At 40.5% G+C, this 25232-nt stretch overlaps 1 protein-coding gene across 9 annotated transcripts in view; it reads right to left on the bottom strand.

Annotated features, from left to right (window-relative positions):
* LOC122559589 (voltage-dependent calcium channel subunit alpha-2/delta-4-like) overlaps positions 1-25232 on the bottom strand; it is a 549452-nt gene that overhangs the window by 333886 nt on the left and 190334 nt on the right. For all 9 annotated transcript variants that reach the window (XR_015760448.1, XM_087997322.1, XM_087997321.1 and 6 more), the window contains 5 exons: positions 18650-18721; positions 13958-14019; positions 11343-11410; positions 10477-10522; positions 3807-3904 (listed from right to left, as the gene is read on the bottom strand). Coding sequence is in view for 8 of the 9 variants with exons in the window: in XM_087997322.1 (XP_087853448.1) it covers positions 3807-3904; positions 10477-10522; positions 11343-11410; positions 13958-14019; positions 18650-18721 (346 nt within the window). In the remaining variant the exon portion in view is untranslated. The remainder of the gene's footprint in view (positions 1-3806; positions 3905-10476; positions 10523-11342; positions 11411-13957; positions 14020-18649; positions 18722-25232) is intronic.

Genomic DNA, 25232 nt, shown 5'->3' with positions numbered 1-25232 from the left:
CCTTGTTATTGTTATGTTATGGCTTGACTCTCTTTCAAATAACTCTTCTGCAATCTGCATTCATTTCAAGAAGACCCTTTCACTTATTTGCTTGCTACTCACGCATTTAGAGTTCTATATAAGCTTACGGCGTTCTCTCCATGACATCCTGCTCCAGATTCTTTCCACATCCCACAAACCACAAGCTTTCTGTTTTACAAGCTGCAGATGGTCTAAGCATGCACCTCCTGGTTTTCCTCCTCACCTAACTACACCATGACCCTTGAGTCTTATTCCTTTCAGAAACACAGCAATTGTATTCTGATGATGCAGTGGTGAAAAAGCAAGAGGGAAGAGCAAAAAGATAGTCATGCAAGGAAATCCCATCACTTGCTCTAACATTCATAGCCATCAACTATGATAATTACACTGCATGTAATTTAGAAGATAGCTTAGAAATTGAATGTTTCCTCTTCCAAATGCATTTTGATTTAACCCTTCCCCCCTCACCTTTGATGGTCTGCATTCCCCTTAATGGGCTTTGTTTGTACATTAATCAACCAGAACACATGGGTGAATTACTGATGGTGATTAATTAGAGAAAAAATACTACAGGTAATTTGGTGCTGGAGGGATAAAAACATTCAGTTCTGTGCAAGAGCATTTCTGGATATAAATGAAAGAAACAGAATGTGCACGTAGGGGCTCAGATGCCAGATCTCCAGAGGTCAAGATCACACAAGAGTTCCTCATGTCAGAAAATTTGATTGCAATTCCAAGGATCTGACACACTTGCATGGTCACACAGTAGCTACACATTGAAAGAGTGTAATCCCTTGCAAATCATCTACATGTCATACATGTTGATGTGTGACACTCCAAAGCAATGTGTATGCAACTAAGGGATCCTGTACTATGGGGATACCTACAATCTCTACAAAGTCACGTGCCCAATCTGCCTAAAGAGTAAGAATGAAATATTTTCTACTGTATTGGAATACAGAGTCTCAGCAACCTCCTTTTGTGAAAGTTGATGGCAAATTTGGAAATGCTGCAAATGTCACCTCTTCTAGCCTTGAAAGATCTAGGTCCCTAAAATGTTACAGTCATGGTTTCTTCATAAGCATTGGTAATGCCATCCTTGTCAGATTTAGGGTGGAACTCTGGCTGCAATCTAGTTCCACACTTCGATGATGATGTTCTTATCAAAGTGCAAATGTTTGACACTCTGTTTCTTACTGATGATCAGGTGGGTGAATTTCTACTTGAACCTCTTGGGTGGATATGGGCATCTTCTCTCTCTCTCTCTCCACCTCCTCCCTCTTCTACCAGCTCATCTAGCTTTGTGTCACCTCTGTTCATTATTATGGTGAATTCATGCCACTGTAGGTATATCCAGAAGCACATGGTTTTGTGCAGAGTTCTTGAAGTCAGGATAAAGTCTTTTAGCAAGTGCTAAAACACTCTGTAGAGAATTTAGCAACTTCAGAGAACTTTAAAATCAGAAAATTCCTCTAACATCGTAGCTGGTGAAAATCAATCTGCAATTTTCATGTGGAAGTGGACGATGATCCCTCTAAATAGAAATTGTAGGGGAGTCCTTTAAGCTAATTTAAGGAATGCATTAACTGGAGCATTGTTCTCTAAAAAGACAAGGCTGGCATTAAACCAGAAGTGCACACTGATTAAGATCACAGTCTGTTTACTCTGCATGCTTCAGGCAGAAGCTTCCTGCATGCATGATAATATCCTCTCTAAATTGTCCTTCGAGCAACTCATACTACAAATGTGTCAATGTTTTAGAGCCAAAACAGTATTCACAATGATAAAAAAACAAAAACTAAGGAGCCAAATTCAGCATCCAGCCTCTATAACAACACCACTATTATGTTAATTTCAATATAACAAGCAGAAAGGATCTGGACATTCTTGTGCCTGAAATGCAAAATGATAGCATGCAGGTGCAGCAAGTAAATAAGAAGGCAAGTGGAATTTTAATCTATATTGCTTTGGATTGGTGTTGAAAATAGAGACGATTTGTAACAACTGTACAATGTGTCAATGAAGCCACACTTAGAATACTGTGTACAACTTTATCCTTTACAGAAGGATATATTGGCACGAGATGGACTTCAAAAGAGATTCACTAGGCTGATTCCTGAGATGAAGGGATGAATTTATCATTAATAGCTAAATGGCTAGGAATTTATTTATTAGAATTTAGAAGAATGAGAGTGATGTTATTGAAACATAGACAATTCTAAGGGGGCTAAATAGGGTAGAATCTTGAACTAGGGGACGCAGTTATAGAGTATGAGGACACTCATTTAAAAGTCAGAAAAAAATTATTATTTTAGAGAGTAGTGAATCTCTGAAATTCCCTACTCTAGAGAGCTGCAGAGGCTAGATCATCAAAATAATTTAAAGTGAAGATAAATAGATTTTGAAATATGGTGGAGTTGAGGGCTATGAGGAGTTGGCATGAAAGAGAAGTTGAGGTTGCAGACACTACAGCCATGATCTTATAGAATGGAGGTTAGAGGGGTTGAATGGCCAACACATGCTCCAAATTCTTATGTTCTTATTTTGCTTGTCATACATAGGACCTGCCACTTCAAAATACATCCAGGCAGTCATAGATAAATGGGAATTATCTATATAATTCTTCCAAACAGAAGGCTGCAGCAAACTATATGTGTAAGCAATATTTAAGGTGTAAAAGCCACTAGTTATACCTTGTTATTTATCTCCACAATGAGAATGTCAATGCATCATACATCTTGGTTCATAATTTGATGTGAAGACAAACTCAAAGGTAATAGCACTTGAGTTATTTATGCACAAATGATACTGCAACATCAGGGGAAGGCAAATGTGTTGCTCAACGTAAAGATCAAATATTTGCAGTCCTAGATATACCACCACACCATTTGTAAAAACAGCATCTATCTAGTTAGCCATTGGAATGCATTGAACAATGTGAAACTGCTGTCCTTGCACAACAGAGATAAACTAAACTGAACACAGAAAGTGATTCTTTTCATTTCAGGCGAAGTACTCTTTAACCAATGAAATAAAAGTGTTAATTAATGCCTCTCAGGTACTGAAAATTAACTATTGTCACTGTTGAATTGCATTTCTTCAGGTTTTCAAAGTTGTTGCAGATTTCTTAAAAATTCACAATCCTTCAATTTAATTTGTGAGTGGGAAACACAGTTCTTTGCCCTGATTACTCATATGCCAGATGCTGTTTCCTCTCGCTACAATGTTAAGAATGAGCTCAACAAATTGACATACTAAGATTTATAAAACCTAAACATGTAAGGGCAAGCGTAACTAATTGTAGATGCCATTCGATGCCCTGCCATGACAACTAATGAACCCCTGTGCTCTGGAACTGACAGCATAGCAATGCTAATATGTGGGAGTTACATTGTAAATTCACTGGCAATGCAGAAGAAAGCTATTTCAACTATGCTTGATTTAACACATGAATTTCCTGATTGCTGCTAGATTCAGAACTTTTGTGGATTGCCTTGTTTCTCTGCATGGCACCTGGAAACTAACTGTTTACTGGATACAAAGTAAGGAATATCTTCCCCCAAAGGCATTTTCAAGCTTAGATTCCTGTACCACTTTACAATAAGTAGTCATTTAACTGACAAAGCTTAATTGAGTCTTTTTATAAATGCAGCTATTTTCAGTTGATGACACTAGACTTTCCTTGTGATGAGAAAAATATAGAGTTTTGCAGACTATTCAGTTGCTGTTACTTACACCATCAATAGGTTCAAGATATAGATCATGTTCTATGTGATTATACTCACATTCTAAATCTGGTTCCTGTCCAGTAAGATAACGAATTACAGCCTCTTTTTGTGATAGTTTGCGATGGTCTGGATCAATGTCAGTTACACAATAAATCCTATCAGGAAGGGATAAGCAAAGATTCCATCAGTTACATTTACAATTTTCATCAAAGCCTGAGTTTTTAAATCCATTGGTGTTCAAAAATATATTAGCTTCAATTAACTACAAATATGGCATCCCGCTAAATAAATTAATGCATTAAATTACTGGTAAGAATGTAAAATAATACACCATAATTAGCCATGATTCATTGGTAGCTCTCTTTCTTTTGATTAGAAACCCCATATGTATTTTGATTGATCCCACGTTTATTGTTCTAATGAACAATGCTGAATACACTTCATGAACTCAACTTCAAATCTATCATTGCCAATTTGATGTGTTCAATCTATATGATGATTAAAATCACCCACATTGGTTGGAAGCATCTCTTTTCAAGTTCCCATCTTTGCTTGATTTATGCTCTTGACTGACTGCTTAGCTATTTTTCAGGACTATATAGTGCTCCCCCAAGTGACTTAATTGTCTTGCTATTTCTTGTCTCCAACTAGACCGATTCTATCTTACTTTTCTGAGAAGATTTTTCCTTAACAATAATAAAACAAAACTGAAACAGACATAAACTGAAATTTCTCTCCACAAATGCTGCCAGACCTATTGAGTTTCTCCTGTAATTCCTCTGTTTATTTGATTTCTCACTAGTGTGATAATTAAATCTTTTATTATCAGATACCTCAGCCACTTTTCCTTCCTAGGCAAAAGTGAGGATTGCAGATTCTGGAAATCAGAGTCTAGATTAGAAGGGTACTAGAAAAGCATAGCAGGTCAGGCAGCATCCGAGGAGCAGGAAAATCGACGTTTCGGGCAAAAGCCTTTCATCAGCCCCCCATTTTTCCTTCCTGTCTATCCTTCTAAATTGACAAATTGCCTTCTATATTGTCATGTTGAGTAGACACAGGTGTGTTGCAATTTTAAAATAAAAATAACATTAGTGTGTACTATTTTAAAAGGCTAATGTTAACCTTTAAGATAGGTGTCACAGGACACCAAACATTTGGAACTTCAATTGCCCACATTTCTGGAAGCTTCTAAAAGTGGACTACCGAGGATAGCCTTAGACAAACTCTTTGTGGATGTCACATCAGCAAGTTTCAAGAACCATTCCAAAATAAGTAGGGGAATAAGATTTCAGACTTCTTCAGATCTGCCAGGTAACAAAAGAAAGCTAACAACATTGATTATGCACAAGCAGTTGCTAAAGATCTCAATATGTCTCTGTTGTATATCAATGGTCCTGACTATGGGAATTGGCAGCTGCTTCATTAATAGGAAAATAACTATTGATTGCTCTCCATGTTGTACCATTGGCTAGAGGTCACATAACCAAAACTCTGATTTAAAAAAAAATCTTTTGATTGTGTACAGAAGTAATAACAGAAGAAACATCACAACAAAAAAAAGGCTATACATTGGGCCTTTACAGAGACAAAGTGCTTAAAGCTTAAAAGCTCTTCAAAACCTTTTCCAAAAGTGATGATGAGTTCACTTGGAAAAGGAAAATGGCCCTCTAACTACAAGAATTACCAACACAGCCTATCCTATCTACTTTGCAGCCCGAATTCCAAGGAATCCTGTCTTCAGGTATCTGGACTCAGATTAACTTCAACTCCAGAATGCAAAAGCTCCCCTCCTTCACCAGATTCATACATTCACATGAAATGTTATTTATGCTTGGTCTAATGTACTATAGCAGTGAAACCCTTTTGTTTTACTGCATCATTCTTGTTTATATGTGGCATGTATAAAATAGCCATAAACTTTTCCAGTAAATTGTGGGAATAAATAATGCTTCTTGTTTGAAAATCTTTTAAGTTCAAAGTCTGTGAGAAGATTTGTAGCTCGGGTACTCGTTGTTGTGATTCTGTTCGCCGAGCTGGGAATTTGTGTTGCAGACGTTTCGTCGCCGTGCCGCCCTAACAAGTCCCCACTGACCCTCCGAAGAGCAACCCACCCCCTCTGACTAATGGACCTAACACTATGGGCTATTTAACATGGCCAATTCACCTGACCTACTGTGGGAGGAAACCGGAGCACCGGGAGGAAACCCACGCAGACACGGGGAGAATGTGCAAACTCCACATAGACAGTCACCTGAGGCTGGAATTGCACCTGGGACCCTGGTGCTGTGAGGCAGCAGTGCTAACCACTGAGCCACCGTGCTGCCTTTTCTTCAGCACTTTGTCATTATTTCAAATTTTTAGCACCCACAAAACTTTGCTTTTAATTTACTATTTTAATTCACTGCCACTTCTCTTCCTGGAATGTCTATTTTGAAGACATTCTGGCTCTCTCTCTCTATTCCATTTTACAACTTGTTTTCTGCATTACTTTCTGTTTCTTCCTAGTGTTCGATAATGCGTCCACCAAATCTTTCATTGGTAACAAATACATCTCCTTCCTCATTGTTTGATTTGCCCCATGTAGTTTCTAACTGAAGTTCTGGCCTTTGTGTTCTGAATTCACACAAGAATGCAGAGTTTTCTGAAACATACAATGTTCATCAGACAGCTGTGCGCCACCACTGGCACATTCTTGATCTCTGTTTTCAGCAGTACTGCCTCATGTTATTTCAAAGCACTTGTAGTCCCCAGTTCCATTTCATTCTTCACCACATTTGACAATTCAATAATAACTTTTTTTCTTCTTTTCACATGTGTTAAGGAACACAAGTTCCAATAACTGATGGATACCACTGTGACTCTGGATCTTTCCTCCTCCCCTTCTGACTGCATCCCTTTTTCTAATTCTTCTTCACATTGCGTCTTTACTACACAATCTGACCTTTCACTTTTCAATGACAATTGATTCAGGTTCAGCAAAGGACTCAGGTTTGCCCCTTACTGCCTGCACTTCAATGAATTTCAGGCACAACATGACATTTAACTTGTCTTCTGTCACTTTTTTTTGCCTTTTTCTTTGGGCAGTGTTCCTCTCCTCACTCCATGGACTTATTCATCGATCTCCAATACTTTTCCTCAACCTGGATCTCTCCTTCTGCCTTGATCTCTTCATCAAGAACAGTCAATGTAACATTGGTTGCCTTAAATTCTCTGTTCTCCTCACCCACTCTAATGTGTCACCCTCTGAATTTGCTGCATTCTGTTCTCTCAGATCTAACTCTGGCTTGTTACCAAATCTTCCAATAAAAGTGCTGTAATGTCATCTGGCATGCTGACTTCTACCTTGCAGAGGCTGAGTGGCAACCTCAGGCACTTTCTCCAGCCTCCTTTTGAAATATACCCCCCACTATTTAACATTGAGCTATTTTTACTAGACTCTCAATGACCTCATCTCCTCTGGAACTGTCTCCTGCACAGCTTTCCACTTCATAGTTCCCCAACTCTGTACAGCTTACTTCAACCTTCTTTCCAAATTACAAAAGCAGGATTGCCTTGGCAGACCATCAGTTCAGCCTGTTCCTGTTCCACTTATTTTTTCCGATCATGACTCTCTCCTTTCTCTCCTTGTCCAGTCTCTTCCCACAAAACTTGTGATTCTTCTGATGCCTTACAGAGATTCCACAATTTCCAGTTTTCTGGACTATTCTTCTCAATCTTGGAAGAGCTTGGACATCTCTATCCCAGTTCACAATTGTCACAAAGCTAGTCATTTTTTTCTAAAAGCTGTTCCTTGGCTCAAGGAGATTCAGCCCTAGATTGTCACAGAGGTGTCATAAACCAGGCTGGGTTCTGATCAGACTGGTTTGGTACAGAGATGAAAAGGATTTTGAGAGGCCATTTGTTTCTATGTAAACAGATAAGACTTCAGACCAAAGTGCTGAAAATGTGTTGCTGGAAAAGCGCAGCAGGTCAGGCAGCATCCAAGGAACAGGAGAATCAACGTTTCGGGCATAAGCCCTTCTTCAGACCAAAGTGATCATGTTGTAGAAGTGACCTGTAGAATGAAAGGGGATTGGTCAGCTCTCTGGCTGAGCAGTTTAGTTCAGTCCAGAACTGGTTGGGAGTTCAACAGTGAGCTGTGTGGAAATTCTCTCTTCTGCACTTCTAACTTCAACCTGTAAGCATCTGACCTTTTTTTGTACAATGTTTTAAAGGGGTTTGCTTATTCGGACTGTTGTGTATATTCATAACAGCATAATTAAGTCTAGTTTGATAAGCTGAGTTCTGTCGGGGTTCTTTATTCTGTTCTTTGTGTTTCATTGTGTAATTTTATGAATAATTTTTTGTCTGTTTTAAACCTGGTAGTCAACCTCACTAACTTACTCCGGGCAATTTTCACTGTACACTTACTGAAACAAATTGCAAAGTTATGGTCTGGACTACCTGCTTAAGAATTTTTTGAGTGGTCTGGCCTAGTCCTTCACACAATGGTCTGAAGACTTGCTGCCTCTTCAATGAAAAAAGCCTGAATAGTCCCTCCTTCACTGGGCTGCGCTCATTCTCACTTTGAACAACTTCTCTTTTAGCTTATCTATTTTTTTCTCCAGGTTAAATGAGTACTCACACAGGTCCAAGTTATGCTTGGTGGGGTTTGGGGGGATTGGGGGTGGGTGGGGGTTTCTCCATGGAGTATATGGAATATTCATTGTTTGAGCCATACTTGGTTCACCTCCCACAACTCTAGCCCAATACTTTGATTATATCATTGACGCTGCTTCCATTCTTGTCCAGATTTGCAAAAACATCATCAATTTTGCTTCCAATTTCCATCATTCTCACCTTCTACAGAGAAGGGAATTCCACAGATTTGCAAATCTTTGGGTGAAGTTCCTATGCAACTCAGTCCTAAATGTGCTCCCCCTTATTTTGAGGCTATGCCCCCTAGTTCTTCCAGGTGAAATGGTGATTTACTTGTACTTCTTTCAATCTACTGTATTCACTGCTCACAATATTGTCTTTTTTATACTGGTGAGTCCAAGCATTGACTGGATTACTGCTTTGTGATACACCTGCACTCTGTCTGCAAAAATGACCTCAACCTTCCGGTTGCTTTCATTTCAATACACCATCCTGCTGTCATGTTAATATTTCTGTCTCAGACCTGCTGCAAAGCTCCAGTAAAGTCCAATGCAATTAGCATCTCATTTTCTGTTTAGATACTTTATCGACAGCAGAACTCATCATTGTGTTCAACAATTTCCAACCATGAATTCTGTCCTCGATTTTGACTATTCCTCCCTCCCTCTTTCCAGTGTATGGGTTTGCACTCAGCAGAGATGATCTATTTTCTGCTATTAACACCTACCATTAACACCTCCTCTTCATCTATAGCTTTTCTGTACCAACATTAGCATTCCCTTTGTCTTTTGCTCTGGACATGTTTCTCATCTGTTATATTTGGTTCTCATCCACCTTTTCCCTACAGCATAAATTCCATCACTTTGCCAGATGCTTCGGTTCTGAAAAAGAATCACACTGGACTTGAAACATTAAGACTGTTTCTCTCTCCACAGATCTGCTCCATTTCTCTAGCACTTCCTGCTTTTATTTCAGATCTCAGCATCCATAATGGTCTGCTTTTATTATTTGCTGTTTAAATGGTGGAACCCCCTGGGCGGCGTTGTCGAGTTTGGGCCAGTCAGCTTGAAAACAATCGGATCTTGCTCTGGGTTTCAGTTAACTACACAAACTGACAGATTGAGAGTTTCTTTTTAAATAAACCCAAAGGTCAGAAAAAAAATCCAAATGACAGATTTCCAAAATCCCTCTGGTGGAAATCTGCCATTTGGTGGAAATCTGTCATCCCTGTTCTTGAATCTAACTCTCTGATCTAAGTGATTCTATGCCAATATGCTGATGATTCAAATTTGTTCTTAGGAATGTCTTTCTCTCTACCTACTCTCAGACATTGAAGATCTTAAGACAGTTGCATCTTGTGCAATAACTAGCTTATGAACTCTGGAGAGTGTCTGTTGTTGTTGGAGTTATAAGGTCTCCATGCTGTTGTTCAGATAATGTTACTTTTTTATTACTTAATTAAAGTACACTCGAAATTACTATGCAATATTGACAGCAAGAATTAAGCTTATTAATTAATTTAATTGATTAATTAAACAGTTAATTAAATATATCAAAGACCCAGCACGTTGATAGCGTTGCTGGGCTTTAAGAATGAAGTCAGTGAATTTAAATCATACTTCAGAGACTTGATCATTAAGTTAGACAGTCTACTGCCGTGTTAAGGGAATGCTGCACAGTTAGGGCATGGGAGCAGGAGGGAGAGAAACAGCCTTTCTAATAAAATATTAAACCTGTGGCCCCAATTCCTCTCTCAGACTTTCCCAGGACACCATTAAAAGGAATGGGAGTATTCTTCCTAGTGTCAAGATCAACATTTATCCATCAAATAACACTTAGATCATTAATCTGGTCAATATCAAATTGCAGGATGTGTGTTCATGTTATGCATAATTGATTGCTACATTTCTATTTTGTATTAAACTATTTCAGGATATCCTGAGTTCTGAAAGGTACTCGATAAATATAAGTCCTTTTCTTCTAATGGGAATGTGTATGTCAATCACAAGTGGACATCAGTATAATAGTCTACTTGGCTGAAGTTCAATTATATAATCGATCTTACAATTTGGAATTAAAACTATCTTACCATTCGTTTGCAAGTGTCAGGTCAGGTTGGTCTATGTCATGCAACCCTGAAATGCAAAATAAAAAAAAAATTAATTCTCCTAAATTTCTCTACATTATACTTTTTAAAATGACTCCCAATTGTGATTACTTGAAAATGAATGTTAGTATTTGTGGGTGCCCAAATGCTGCAAAACCTGCTGAGTTTCTCCAATATTTGCTATTTATATTTCAGATTTTCAGCATCTGCAGCACCTTACTTTTATTTTAGGCCTAGAATGCCCGGTGTTAAATATTATTGACTTCAAAGGTTACATCAATTTGTTGAGAATGAACGTTTAAAATCTTAGTAAATAAGTGTCAGCAACAGTCAAAGGAAAGAGACAACATACAACATAAGAAATGATTGCGAACAATGAAAATAAGCATTTGGACAGCCCGTGTTTTCAAGTCACCTCGCTGGATTCAACTCTGGCCCTGACTGAGTGGTGAAAGCTTCCATTATCTGCCATCTGCACCTACGCTGGTCCCCAACCTTTGTTTCTTTCTGCTTACACATGCTTGTGCATTGGTTACTGCGATACATTCAATCTCAGATATCTCAAATTTGTCTTACCACTGGATTCATATGTGATTGGCAAAGAGAGAAGCCTACCTTATTTTACCTTACTCATTTGCTGGTGTCATTCATCTTCTGTGTTATTTTTCAAATTTCAGTATACAAATAACCATTGTAAGAAAGAGCTGAACTTTCATTTGCTAAATATAGTGTTAGGTTATTGATCCAATGTACTGGGTTTCAGTATTCTGATTGATGTAAAAGGATTTTTAATGCTAATAGCCTATGATCTAATGATAATTTACTGTATTCAAGCAGTACATTCTCACCTTCTTCCACAGATATGTTTCCAATGAACAGAGATTCGCCATGTCCTCTTGTAAGAACAATACACAGACTGAAAATAAAATAATTAAATTATAAACATGATATTATATCAATATTCTACCCAACCTGATAGTATCTTTATTATGAGCTGTATGAGGTGTTTATGTTTGTACTCAGGGTATGCAGAAGATACTTGCAAATAGGCCACTATACAGCTTTGGATTAGTGGTGCTGGAAGAGCACAGCAGTTCAGGCAGCATCCGAGGAGCAGCAAAATCGACGTTTCGGGCAAAAGCCCTTCATCAGGAATAAAGGCAGAGAGCCTGAAGTGTGGAGAGATAAGCTAGAGGAGGGTGGGGGTGGGGAGAAAGTAACATAGAGTACAATAGGTGAGTGGGGGAGGGGATGAAGGTGATAGGTCAGGGAGGAGGGGATGTGGATGGGTGGAAAAGAAGATAGGCAGATAGGACAAGTCATGGGGTCAGTGCTGAGCTGGTAGTTTGGAACTAGGGTGAGGTGGGGGAAAGGGGAAATGAGGAAACTGTTGAAGTCCGCATTGATGCCCTGGGGTTGAAGTGTTCCGAGGGGGAAGATGAGGCGTTCTTCCTCCAGGCGTCTGGTGGTGAGGGAGTGGTGGTGAAGGAGGCCCAGGACCTCAATGTCCTCGGCAGAGTGGGAGGAGGAGTTGAAATGTTGGGCCACAGGGCAGTGTGGTTGATTGGTGCGGGTGTCCCGGAGATGTTCCCTAAAGCGCTCTGCTAGGAGGCGTCCAGTCTCCCCAATGTAGAGGAGACCGCATCGGGAGCAACGGATACAATAAATGATATTGGTGGATGTGCAGGTAAAACATTGATGGATGTGGAAGGCTCCTTTAGGGCCTTGGATGGAGGTGAGGGAGGAGGTGTGGGCGCAGGTTTTGCAGTTCCTGCGGTGGCAGGGGAAAGTGCCAGGATGGGAGGGTGGGTTGTAGGGGGCGTGGACCTGACCAGGTAGTCACGGAGAGAACGGTCTTTGCGGAAGGCTGAAAGTGGTGGGGAGGGAAATATATCCCTGGTGGTGGGGTCTTTTTGGAAGTGGCGGAAATGTCGGCGGATGATTTGGTTTATGCGAAGGTTGGTAGGGTGGAAGGTGAGCATGAGGGGACCCCTCCCACTCTGCCGAGGACATGGAGGTCCTGGGCCTCCTTCACTGCCGCTCCCTCACCACCAGACACCTGGAGGAAGAACGCCTCATCTTCCGCTTCGGAACACTTCAACCCCAGGGCATCAATGTGGACTTCAACAGTTTCCTCATTTCCCCTTTCCCCACCTCACCCTAGTTCCAAACTTCCAGCTCAGTACTGTCCCCATGACTTGTCCTACCTGCCTATCTCCTTTTCCACCTATCCACTCCACCCTCCTCCCTGACCTATCACCTTCATTCCCTCCCCCACTCACCTATTGTACTCCATGCTACTTTCTCCCCACCCCCCCACCCTCCTCTAGCTTATCTCTCCACCCTTCAGGCTCTCTGCCTTTATTCCTGATGAAGGGCTTTTGCTGCTCCTCGGATGCTGCCTGAACTGCTGTGCTCTTCCAGCACCACTAATCCAAAATCTGGTTTCCAGCATCTGCAGTCATTGTTTTTACCCACTATACAATGACCCGTCCTCTCTGTTGTGAAAATAGAAAAAAGCTGTAAACAGTCAGAGTGTGTGGAAATACAGGCTCCTTTTTGGTGAAGAGCCTTCTACAATCATTAATTTTTTTGCTTGCTCAATACCCATCTCCGGCAACTGTCTGTGTGGAGTTTGCACATTCTCCTGTGTCTGCGTGGGTTTCCTCCGGGTGCTCCGGTTTCCTCCCACCTTCCAAAGATGTGCAGGTTAGGTGAATTGGCCATGCTAAATTGTCCGTAGTACTAGGTGTATTAGTCAGGGGTAAATGTAGGGGAATGGGACTAGGTGGGTTACTCTTCGGAGGGTCGGTGTGGACTTGTTGGGCCCAAGGGCCTGTTTCCACACTGTAGAGCATCTAATCTAATCTAATAAATACTGCTCACCCTGAGAGTATTCTCTGTGGTTGATGTGAGTATTCTGCTAGTTGGGAAATGTGCAGTGGCTGGTAGGTTGCTCAGAGAGAATATTTCAGATTAGTCTATCCTTCTTGCAGATTTTCAATATACTTTCAATATATTTTCAATTAACATTTTGTTTTCTATCCTCCATTGTACTGCCTCAAAGCTCAAAGCTGAATTATGAAAAATAGCAGTAGTAATAATGGCCTTGAATTTGATAAAGTTAGGGAAGAACATACTAGACACCCTCTCTCACTCCACCGCAGTCCAATCTCCTGCCTGTTGCTTTCAAATGAAGCCATCAATAAACATTTGGTTTGACATTTTTGGTCACCAGTCCAACAGATCAGAGTATGAGAGTTGGAGCAGTGTTGAAAAGCAGAGAAGACTTTCCTATGTTTCTTAAATCATTAACACATACTATTGCATTCCATCGTAGTGGGTGGTTAGCCCACATTATTCTCTTTGCTTTTTAAACTAGTTTAAGCTAAAAATATACCTTTATTCATAAGCTACATATTCTAGAAATTAGATAACCACAGAGATGGGAACAGAATGTCACCTGAAAGGCGTGTCATCGATGTGTGTGTAGAAATAGTCATTGGTTAGAAACAAGACACGTTTCTGAAAGAGTAAAAAGATAGATTTAAGAATAGTTGGATTTTATTGAATATTTTACCAGAGAACTGAAGAGACACACTTATATTTGTTACAACACGGAGACAGATAGCTGAATCAAATCAGGCTCTATGCCTCTTTATTTGAAGTGTCGTAAGATTAAACTGAAGACCCCCAAATAGTCACTGTAATGGTTCCTAGCCAGACTTTTGAATAACCAACCCAATTAATTTCCAGACACCAGTTTCATATCTTAAACAAAAGACTTAACAATTACCTAAATGATTTTCACAATGCAATGTTTCAAGGTATAAATGTGCACTTCTTGGTTGGTTTTCAAAAATGTTGATCAGGGTCACCTTCTCAGTTCACCCAGGCAAAGACAGCAACACCTGTTACTCAGCTTTCTACTCATTCGACTTCCAGAAGCTGGAGCATCAGATTAGACAGGAAACTTTCAAATGTTCATGTTGTCTCAGCATAAACCCAGAACCATTTCTCAGAAAATACAGTTTTAAAAAACAACTTTAATTCTGGTTCTAGCCTGATTAATTGATTCTACCTCAGGCATCAATTACTATTCAGCAACTGCCATCTGTTTGATTGTGGGGTCTTTTCCAGACACGCCAGAATCAATTACCAGATACTGACTTCGATAATAGCCAACTTCTGATGGCTGTTTAAAATAAAATACACTTCTTGGGGTCACTGGGTCTATTAGAAACTTGTTAATCAAGTTTCTGCCTGAAATTAGCCTCCAGGCTGGCCTTACAAACAAACAAAGCTTGTTTGATCTGTTCTTTTCCTTTTATCGCAGGCTGTTCCTAAAGTCCCTCAGTCATTACCAGCTCTTAATACAAAATTGAAAAAAGAATAAAAATAAAAAGAATGAAATATCAGTGAGGGTTCTAACACATTATGTGTTTGAATATGTACAGAAAGCTTTGCACATTAGCTCATTCAGAATATATAGATATCTTGACGTATTAACCATGTTATCCTCTTATACTTCTCTATAATGTACAAAATCAGCTATGTATGCAATTAGAATGACAGCATCGCACTCTTTATCAATGTGTGTTCTGCTGATCAACTTGTGGCAATCATTCTCGCAGTTGAGGCAAATGGTGTCAATTTGCAATTAATGTAATACTAAGATAGCTTTCCATACCATGGAAATTTGATGTTCTGTTAACTTGTTCTGTCAACAGTGGGTGCCTTATTCAGCAATGATTATAGTGACCTTGTAGTTATAGTACTGCTTCAACAAAGTAAAAGTTGTGAATTTACTGTTACCATGGCAAATCATAAGGTTTAATTCAATCACTCTGCTCATTTATTGACTTGCATAAGATAACGAAAGTGGTCACATTGTTGTGAAAACCCATTTGGTTTACTAATGTCCTTTAGCAAGGAGAATCTGAAAGTCTATCTGAACTGACTGACATGTGACTCCAGTGTCTCACTCTGACATTAACTTAATATCTGCAGATCAACCAGGATGGGCACACAACACAAGTTTAGCCAGGTAAATTTTAGTGGTATATGCTGATAACCTAGAGATTATGTAAATGCTGTTCACACTTATGGGAGAGAAAATACACTCTAAATGTTTTGCTCTTCCTCAGGAGTTTCTTCACAGAAAAAGTAATATTATGGACCAGACCACACACCCTCAAAAATATACTAAGAAGATAGCCTACTCTCCAACTTTTAATTTAAAGGTAAATTAAAGACATTGTGTTCCAGATACAATTCAATTGGTGCAAATACTTAACTTTAAGCAAAATACAACTTATTTTTACACTACAGTTACAATACAGACAAAATAAAAAAAGAATTGACTTAAACTGTAACTCTGTTGAAATTCTTAACAAAATAATATACATTATCTACTACTAATTAACTGTTTCATCCCATAAACACATCCTTGGAAAAGGTAAATTCAGTAAAGTAGATTGTTTTGCATGCAATTCTAGCAGCAGGAAGAGAACCCAAGGTTTTAGCTGTAACATATAGAGGAATAAGAGTTTCTACATCCAGTTTCAAGAATCCAGCAACCTCTGAAGGCCACAACTAAAAACCCTGGTTCAGTGGGAGCATGACCCCATCCATTCAGGTAACGTCTATTGTTTCAATTTTTTTAAAAATCCAAGGTTTCACAAGCTATTTACTTTATTGGCTTTGAACAGTCAACATTGCTACACTGTCTCAACCTTTCTTCACACAAAAAAGGACAAACTACATCTTTTAAAGATATAGTGTTGTCACAATAACCTACTTCAAATGCTTTATCAGGGCCCACATCACTGGTTTTTCACCTTTAAATCAAACTCCAGTGTGAGCCAAACCAAAGCCCATTTGGGACCAATATCTCTCAGATGATTAAACACAGAACAACAACAACAGATCTGTATAAACAAACAAGTTAATGCAACAATTCTATCTTGTGCATCGACATTGCATGCTAAAGTAACTTTTATCATTTGCAACCAAAAATCAGAATTTATCAGTTGGATAAGTTACAATTTGGTGACAGTTACTTCAGACCCCAGGCAATGACACAATTGTTAAAGGACATCATGTTTCGACCTCTGCTAGTAATCAATCTCCAGCAATTGCTTTCTGTTATATTTTTCAACTTTTGTAACTCCATTAACAAACAATAAAGTGACATCTGATGTATAATCACAATATTATCAATATATCCCTGAAGATGGAAAATCCTTGGATACCTGGAAGCTTTAGAAAGCTCTGATCTGCTGCAGATACTATGGTAGTGATCAATTATTCCTGATATAAGGGTAAACTACCAAAGGGCAGAATATTGAAGCAGCTCTCTATTAAGAAGCCCACAAAGTGATAGCTGGTATATATCCCTAGTTCACAATCATATTGATTGGCTGTTATTTCATAAAGTGGGTGGGGTGGTGGAGGAAATAAATGAAGAGATTCTGCCAGTATCAGCAAGTCGGTAATTACAGAAAAATATTGGCAGAAGTCTATAGGTAGGGCACTAAGATGGCCTGCCAGTCATAAATGGTACATGATCTCAAAGAGTAGAAGACATATTATTTCACTTTCACCCTTTAACTCTTGATTGAATCACAACTTAATTTATATTAAATTTGAAGTTCTACTTGCATGGTTTGCTGTATCTGTTAATTACTAATAATAAAAGTTCACATCATTAGGAACAGTAACTGCTGTGTGGTTGCATTAGTCACAGTCCTGCTGTAGGTTAAAAGGAGAAGTGTGTCCAAATCCAGTAGAGAAGAAAAGCAATGAAACTGCAAGGAGACTTGCAGGAAAAACAATGTTAAATTCTTATGTTGGGATAAATCTACAGTTACAAGTGTATAAGGAAAGAAAGTCAGAATTGTTTGGCACAGAAAGGTAAAAAAACACATATATGCCATTCAGAGCATGCAGCAGAGGGAGGTAACTAATCTGAAACAGTTGTCACAAAACTACTCTTTTTTATCGAAAAGCTGTTCCTTGGCTCAAGGAAACTCTGTCCTGGATTTTTTTCAGAGGGGCAATAAACAGGGCTGGGGTCCGATCAGTCTGGTTTGGTACAGAGATGAAAAAGATTTTGAGAGGCCTTTTGTTTATATGTAAACAGATGAGACTTCAGGTCAAAGTGGTCATGTTATAGAAGTGACCTGTGTAATGAAGGGGGAGTGGTCAGCTCTAGCTGAGCTGAGCAGTTTAGCTCAGTCTTGAACTGGGATGTTCAACAGGGAGCTGTGTGGAAATTCTGTCTCTTTTCTGCCCTTCAACTTCAACCTGTAAGCATATGTTCCATTTATACTGGTTTTTAAAGGGGATTTGCTTATTGGGACTATTGTGTATATTCGGAACAGCATAATTAAGTCTAGTTTGATAAGCTGAGTTCTGTCGGGGTTCTTTATTCTGTTCTTTGTGTTTCATTGTGTAATTTTATGAATACATTTTTGTCTGTTTTAAAATCTAGTAGTTAACCTAGCTATCTTACTCTGGGCAATTTTCACTGGACACTTAGCGAAACAAATTGCAAAATTATGGTCTGGGCTGCCTGCTTAAGAATATTTTGAGTGATCTGGCCTAGTCCATAACACAGTGCACATTGTTGTATTGTTAGTCTTATTGTAGTGATGTACTCACAGTTTATACACTCAGTGGGTGTCAATCAGTTAGATGCTTCTCAAATTTGTTGTTTTTGCACTGATTTTTAGAGCTGCAGGTCTGGACACCTTAAGTCTTCAGTGCATAAGATCGCTGGCAATTTATTGTATGTACCTTCATTTCCTCATAAAATCATCTTTGACTTCAACTGTGCTGTGGTTGGGCAAGGAGAACATAAACACAGATTGGGAGAGAAATCACTAAACCCTTAACCAGTCTGCTGGTACTTGTAGCTATTCTTGCCAGGAGATTTGCTCTCATAGTATGCTGCAGATGTTCCAAGATCTGAAATATCCCTGTGTGGAATTGTGAATTGTAAATCAAATTTGACTGAAGTAAATAAAGTCAAGCCTCACTAAACCCTATCTGGTGAGTGCAAGTGCACTTATTATAATTTCCAAAACATGAAGATGACATCACTTTGCATCCAACATAAATAGAACATGATAAAAATAATTGCATCTCTTACCCCATCATCAACAGGTACTTTAACATTCATTGCAAATGATCCAGTTTCACCATTCACCATAGCTGTTCTGAGCTACATATGAAAGAGAAATTGCCAGCAAGTAAGTTACTTCCAGTTTTTAAGAACTTTTATGCACTCCTGAAACCTGCCAAAGTAAATACACGGTTTTGATAAAGATGGTATAAAGTTGGCAGTTGAGGATGTCTGTATGGTTTAACAGCATCACCTCAGAGTGAAGGGAGAACCAGTAAAATAGCTTCAGCATACTTGGAATCTCATGATTCACGAAGGTCACAGAAACATGTAGAATTCACCTTTCACAATTTGGGAGAATGCTACCATGTCTGCAAACAACAGAGAACTATTCTGCTATTTTCAAATATTCATACAGAAAGCTCAATCAAAGAGCTCAATCAAAAATTCATGTAAAAGTTGCAATAAATTCCCAAGGAAAAGCAACAGCTTGGGGATGTGCGAAGTTTAAAACAAACAGAAAATGCTCAAAATATTCAGCAAATCAGGCAGTGCAAACAAAAAACACAAAAGGGTAAGTTTGGGATACGATGGAAGCCTGGAAAGATTAAATGTCAGAAGGAACTAATGGCTCAAAAGGAGCGATAATGGGACAAGAAACAAAAGATGAGTCAGGAGCAGAAATGGCAGCTGCAATCGAAAAGGAAAAAAGAAAAAAAGAGTAAGAGTTAAGACTGAAACATGCAATGAAAACTAATAGATTATGGGCAGAAGCTGGAGTGAAACTGTTGAACCTCATATTGAGTTGAGAAGGTTGTAAAATACCTACTTGGAAGTTAAGGTGCTGTTCCTCAAGCTTACATTTAGCCTAAATAGAAATGCAGAGGATCTGAGGACAGAGAGGTCACTATGAGAGAAAGATGGCAAAGTAAAATGACATTGGAAAAAACGGTCATGCTTTTGGACATCAATATTTTGAAAGGCAGTCAATTAATCTCTCCTCAGTGTAGGGCAGGCTTCCTCTTGAGTAATGGATACAGTGTATTAAATTTAATTCAACATATAAATCATTGTTTCAGTTGGAAAGAGTGCTTGGTAACTTGGATGGTGAGGACAGAGAAAATAGAAGTTGTAGAATCGGATGTACTTAGACGGAATAGTTCCATGGGAAGGAGAATGGGATTTAGATGTGATTAAGAAGTGGACCAGGATGACTGGGATGGAGTGGTCCTTAACAAATCCTGAAAAGGAAAGAGAGTGGTTTATGTTCTTGGTGGTGGCACATACCAAAAACCGTGAAAATTGTTTTGTTACATGTTTGGGATTTAACTCTGTTTAGCCACTCAAAATAATCCTACTGAATCCATGCAATTTTCTGCAAGAACACATTACGCATAGCTTGATCTACGGGTATGTTCCCTTCACTTTAGGTTAGAACTTCTGTTCACTTCCAGCTCTCTCCACTTAATCATATGCTCTGATATCATTACTACATCATTATGTATACTTCTGATATTAATGTAATTACTGTTTGCCTCCTCTCTCGCAGGTCAAGACATAAAAGTCAAAGAGTTATACTGCATGGAAACAGACCCTATGGTTCAACTTGTCCAGGCTGATAAAGTTTCCCAAACTAAACTAGACCTTTTTCCCTGCACCTGGCCCATATCACTCTAAGGAAGAAGTGAGGACTGCAGATGCTAGAGAGTCAGAGTCAAAACGTGTGGTGCTAGAAAAGCACAGCAGGTCAGGCAGCATCTGAGGAGCAGGAGAGTCAACATTTCAGGCAGAAGACCCTCATAAGGAATTGTCAGATGCTGCCTGACCTGCTGTGCTTTTCTAGCACCACATTTTTCAACTCCCCCATATCCCTCGCAACCCTTCCTATTATGTACTTAATCTGCACACTGAGTATGTTTATAGTCTTTTGCTTCCCCAGTGTGCACTTTCAATTTCCAGCACAACGGATGGCTACGGTGAGTCCTCTTCAGCTAGTGGTTCCAGCCTCTGTCTCTAGCTAAAGCCCTAAACATCCATATACCCTTCCATGTTGTCCTTCCCATGAGCCCTTAGGGTTTGCACCTCCCCAGGGTCTCCACCCAACCCATGAGCCAACACCTGCTCACCTTTCTGACCAATTAAGTGACCATGGCAGGTGTGGTCACGCACTCTTCCCTCTTGAAGGCACAGTGATCCCACATGTGGATGCATCCCCTTCTAACGGTATCCCCTTCCCACACATGATTTACCAAACTCTCCTTACAAATACAGTTGCCTCCCTTCACAATTGTCATCCCTCCTATACACATGGAGAAATGAAGAGAATGTACAAATTCCACACATGCAGTCACTCAAGGCTGGAATTGAACCTGGATTCTTGGCACAGTGAGGCAGCAGTGCTAACCATTGTGCCACCACACTTGATGTAGCAGCGCCTTATCAACGGAATTTCGAACCAGGGATCTTGCGTGAATAAGATGAATGTGACAACCACTACTTTATAGAAACACTCATCAATCTCCCCAACAATGTCCTGCTTCACAGACTGGTCACTGTGGAATTACAGACCTGAGGTTGAACCATTCCCTGGACTGCAGAGGAATGGAACACTGACAGAACAGCCTCATTGGATGCCTAATCATTGCCAAACTCCTAGACTGGCATTGGGGGATGCTCTTGACTTATTCTGCCAGAATGCTTGACTGATGTGTGCCTCCATTAGCTTCAGCCAGGACTGCTTTTCTAAAACTTTAAGGCTACCTGCTTGCTATGTGTTTGCTGTGTAAGCTGCTGGCAGATATGTAGGTGCAAAACTGACTTAACACTCTGCCATACAGCAAGATGTTTGCCCGCTTGATAGACTGCTGACCAGCAAAGCAGATTGGCTGGTTGTGTAACTACATTAATTCATGAAAGCATGGATGCTCTGAGCATGCAAGTACAGTATAAGTGAGCAAGAACTAAGAGAGTAAGTGTGCAGGCTTGAGATGAAGTCTAATCCAATCTGTCCCTGCACGCAAAGTGTTCTTGCAGCAGCCTTTCAATGCAAGTTGTTGGTTGCACCGTAATGCACATCTGTGCTTCCTAAGCAGCCTGAGGATTGTGAGGAGTCGGCAATTGTTGGAGGCTTTCTCTCCTTGAGGCCCAGGGAGACCTTACCTACCCTGCTCCTATGGTGGCCCTCCTTGCCACTCCAGCTTAATTCTACTATTCACCTTGGCTGGACAAATTGCTAGTCACCAGATGTCCACTGAAAGACTGGCATATTTGGCTCTTGCATTATTTTTAAAAGGCCACTGTTCATCCAAGCAAGCACTGGTGCTCAAATGTGGCCCTACTCACTGAAAGAGGCTCTTTCTAAAGAAGGCTGAGAAGGGGAAAACGGTGCCGTGATTCTCAGGGAGTGACCTAGAAGCCACAGTGGATGGGCTGATCCAAAGGAGGGCCAACATTTTCCTAGATCACCAGACACTGGCAGTCTAGGTCCAGGCTGCCACTCAGGTTGTGCCATCTCCTTGCACTAGAGAGTCAGCCAACAGTACCGCAACAAGATCATTGATCTTTCCCATTTTACCAGGGTAAGTGCCACACTTCCCTTACTGTTACATCACACTTGCTATCTCTGTTGCTGAACCACCTTTCAAGGCTCATGCACTACCACTATTGCCTGTAATATTGTTGGTAACAACACGTTCAGAAAGTGTGGGACCACAATCTGGTGAGCACCTCACAGTGATGGCTATCCAAGCTAATGGCACTTGGAGGATCCCTGGATGAAATCAATCAGGCATTTCATCCACACATGCAGAGGAAGGAATGGCAACAGCTAGCAAGAATGTGGATGGCAATGCCTTTCACAGCCTAGAGCCTGTGAAATGCAGCAATACTATGCAGATCCAACTGCCTCAAGAGAGAGGTCCAGGAGAGATAGGTTCAGGCACTGCTGGGTACATGTCCACATCTACACTCCATCACTTTAGCTACTGGTCCTTATTATTAAAGGCATGGTGACAGGGAACCTGGCACTCACTCCAGGTGCTCTTTTATCAAAAGGATATACGGTGGTGTCAAGAGGCCCCTCTGGCCTCTCAGAAGTCTCCTCTCAGCAAATTCCAGAGGTGTTGGCCATCACCTCCACCCTGCTTGTCTCCCTCCAACCTTCAGAAGTTGAAGTTGCGGAGGGGCCACTTGCATTTGGCATGTCCATCACCAAGTCTGGGCCACCAGACATAAACACACCTGAGATCACCAACTGAATCTCTAGATCCAATACAGTCCTCCATTGACCTCTGGCAGTCTCCCTCACCCTAGCTGTGGAACCAAGATCTACACTGAGATGTAATGAGCATAAGAAAAGAATCTGAGGGGCATTTGGTGGCACTGGTGACAATGCACTGTTTATAAAGTGTCACATTTCCATAAATGTAAGTAGCTTTGCAATGCATCTGCTTATTTGTGTCTCTGTGTAGCTTTGAATATAATTTTGCCAACACACCTGTCTTCAGTTCCATACAGGATGTCCATGTTAAATACTTGGTGTAGCATATGGAAGCAGGTGCATCTGGGGCAATATGTTTTGCTGACACCATTGACCCTCTAGTCAAACATCTCTCTCATGCATCTGTATATAAAAGTATTGCTGTTTGAACAAAGTAGTCATCAATAGTTGGGGCAGGGATGTATGCACACACAGGGAGCCAATGCATTAGGATCGTCAAGGTTTAGGAACCCTGCAGATTTGGCTCTTGTACAATACATATGTCTGTGTGTAACGTTCTTGCCCTCTAAATAGTCTCACATCAGTGTATCTTGCAACTCCATCCCTCACAGGTCAAGACACTTACCCAACCACTTCCAGCTGTGGTGACTGACATTTTCTTTTCTATTGCATAATTTCAATTTCCAGCACATGGAAGGTGGCACTGAGCTCTCTGTGGGCTATGTATCCCAGCCTTCACCTCTCAGTGTTGGTGAGCCCCTAGATACCCAGATCACCCTCCATAGACTTCAATAGCTTCACACCTCCCCAGTTCTCCACCCCATCATCTATATGAATTTCCACGTGCCCACCTGCCTCTCAGTCCCTGCAGATGAAATGGCCATGCTAGATGTGATTATATATTATCCCTTACCTGAAGCCAGTATACTTCTGAATGGGAACAGAGGCCTGCACCAGCATTATCCTGTTCCTATCCATGCTTTACAATTTCCCAAGCATACAAAATACAGTTGATCATCTCCCCCCAATCCTGAGACCACTGCCCCTAATCCACACAGATAGGTTTCCCAGTCTCCTGTCAGCAACTGCAGCACAATCTTTGTTCCCCTCCATTCCACACTCCCACCCCAGGTTCTCTGGATGGATCGACTGACTGACGATGGCCTACCCCTTATGTAATCTAACTGGACAGCCCTGAATGAGAAGGGTCCAGTGCCTTGACTGAGGTCTGTATATTTCCCTGACTGCACTAGCCCTACTCCCCAAACTCACCACTTTGGAACCACAGGACTAACCCTGACCCACTCCCAGACTAGGTGAATGGACTCCCTAATTGAGGACAGCACAACTAGACCCCTGACTGTGTCCAATCCCATGGACTGATAAGACAGATTGCACTTGCCTTACATTGAGCCCATCGGAACTCCCTGACTGACTGATGTCCCTAGACTAAGGACTGTTGACCAGCAAAGCAATGTGCCTGGTTGTGTGACTGTGTCAATAGGCACTGCAAGGCGTGGCAGGGATGTTGCAAGCATGTATGGAGACTCTCAGTAAGTAAGTGCTAAGAGGGCAAGCTAGAAACCATGAGATGCAGCCTGGTCGAATGTGTGAGCTGGGTTCCTGGGCCTGTGCACAAGAGTGTTTTTGCAGCAGCCTTTCAATTTTTGTTGCTAATGTGTCCTGAAATTCAGGCCTCAACTTTTGAAGCATCAGAAGTGGATCAGAGAGTTGCCATGAGAATCTTGAGGGATTGGCAACTATTGGTTGCTGCTCTCTGTGGCTGAAGGGTGGGTGCAACTGGTGTCCATGGATCATGCCCTCAAATGCTATTTGGTGCTAAGCAATATGGAGGGTCTTCACAGCCAGCAATGAGATTTGTCACTGGGTGCCAATTCTGAATTCCATGGCAAGAATTCTTGGTATCTAATTTGCTCGCAGCAGGTAGCAGAATAGGAAACTGCATATTAATGAGGTGAGATGTGCAGTTAATAAAGTCATTAACAAGCAACAATCCCCCTTAAATGGACAACTCACCATTGCAAAGTGAAAATTTTGCCTAGGCACCCACAGCTTAGTTAAAAGAGGCAGAGAATTGTTCCTAACATCGAGATAGATCTTGGTCTCTCAAGCAATTTTGTCATATTTCTCTCCATATATATATACCTATAGTATTAATGAGAAAATGGAAACCATCCCAAATACCATCGGATGAGAAATAGGCAGTAGGGCATCAGATTATATTCCCATGTGAATAACCCAGGTCATTTAGGTATTAGGATCAGGCATGCCAAAAATGCTAAAACAATTTTATTCACCAGAATTACACAAGAATGTAGTCAGATTTTCAAGGAAATGCCATACATGTCAGGTAATGGAAAGCACAACCCT

The sequence above is a fragment of the Chiloscyllium plagiosum genome, unplaced genomic scaffold (genome assembly GCF_037043375.1).
Source record: "Chiloscyllium plagiosum isolate Xiang-an unplaced genomic scaffold, Cpla_swu_hap1 HiC_scaffold_19, whole genome shotgun sequence".
NCBI classification, from domain to species: domain Eukaryota; kingdom Metazoa; phylum Chordata; class Chondrichthyes; order Orectolobiformes; family Hemiscylliidae; genus Chiloscyllium; species Chiloscyllium plagiosum.
This window is presented reverse-complemented; position numbering and strand designations above follow the sequence as displayed.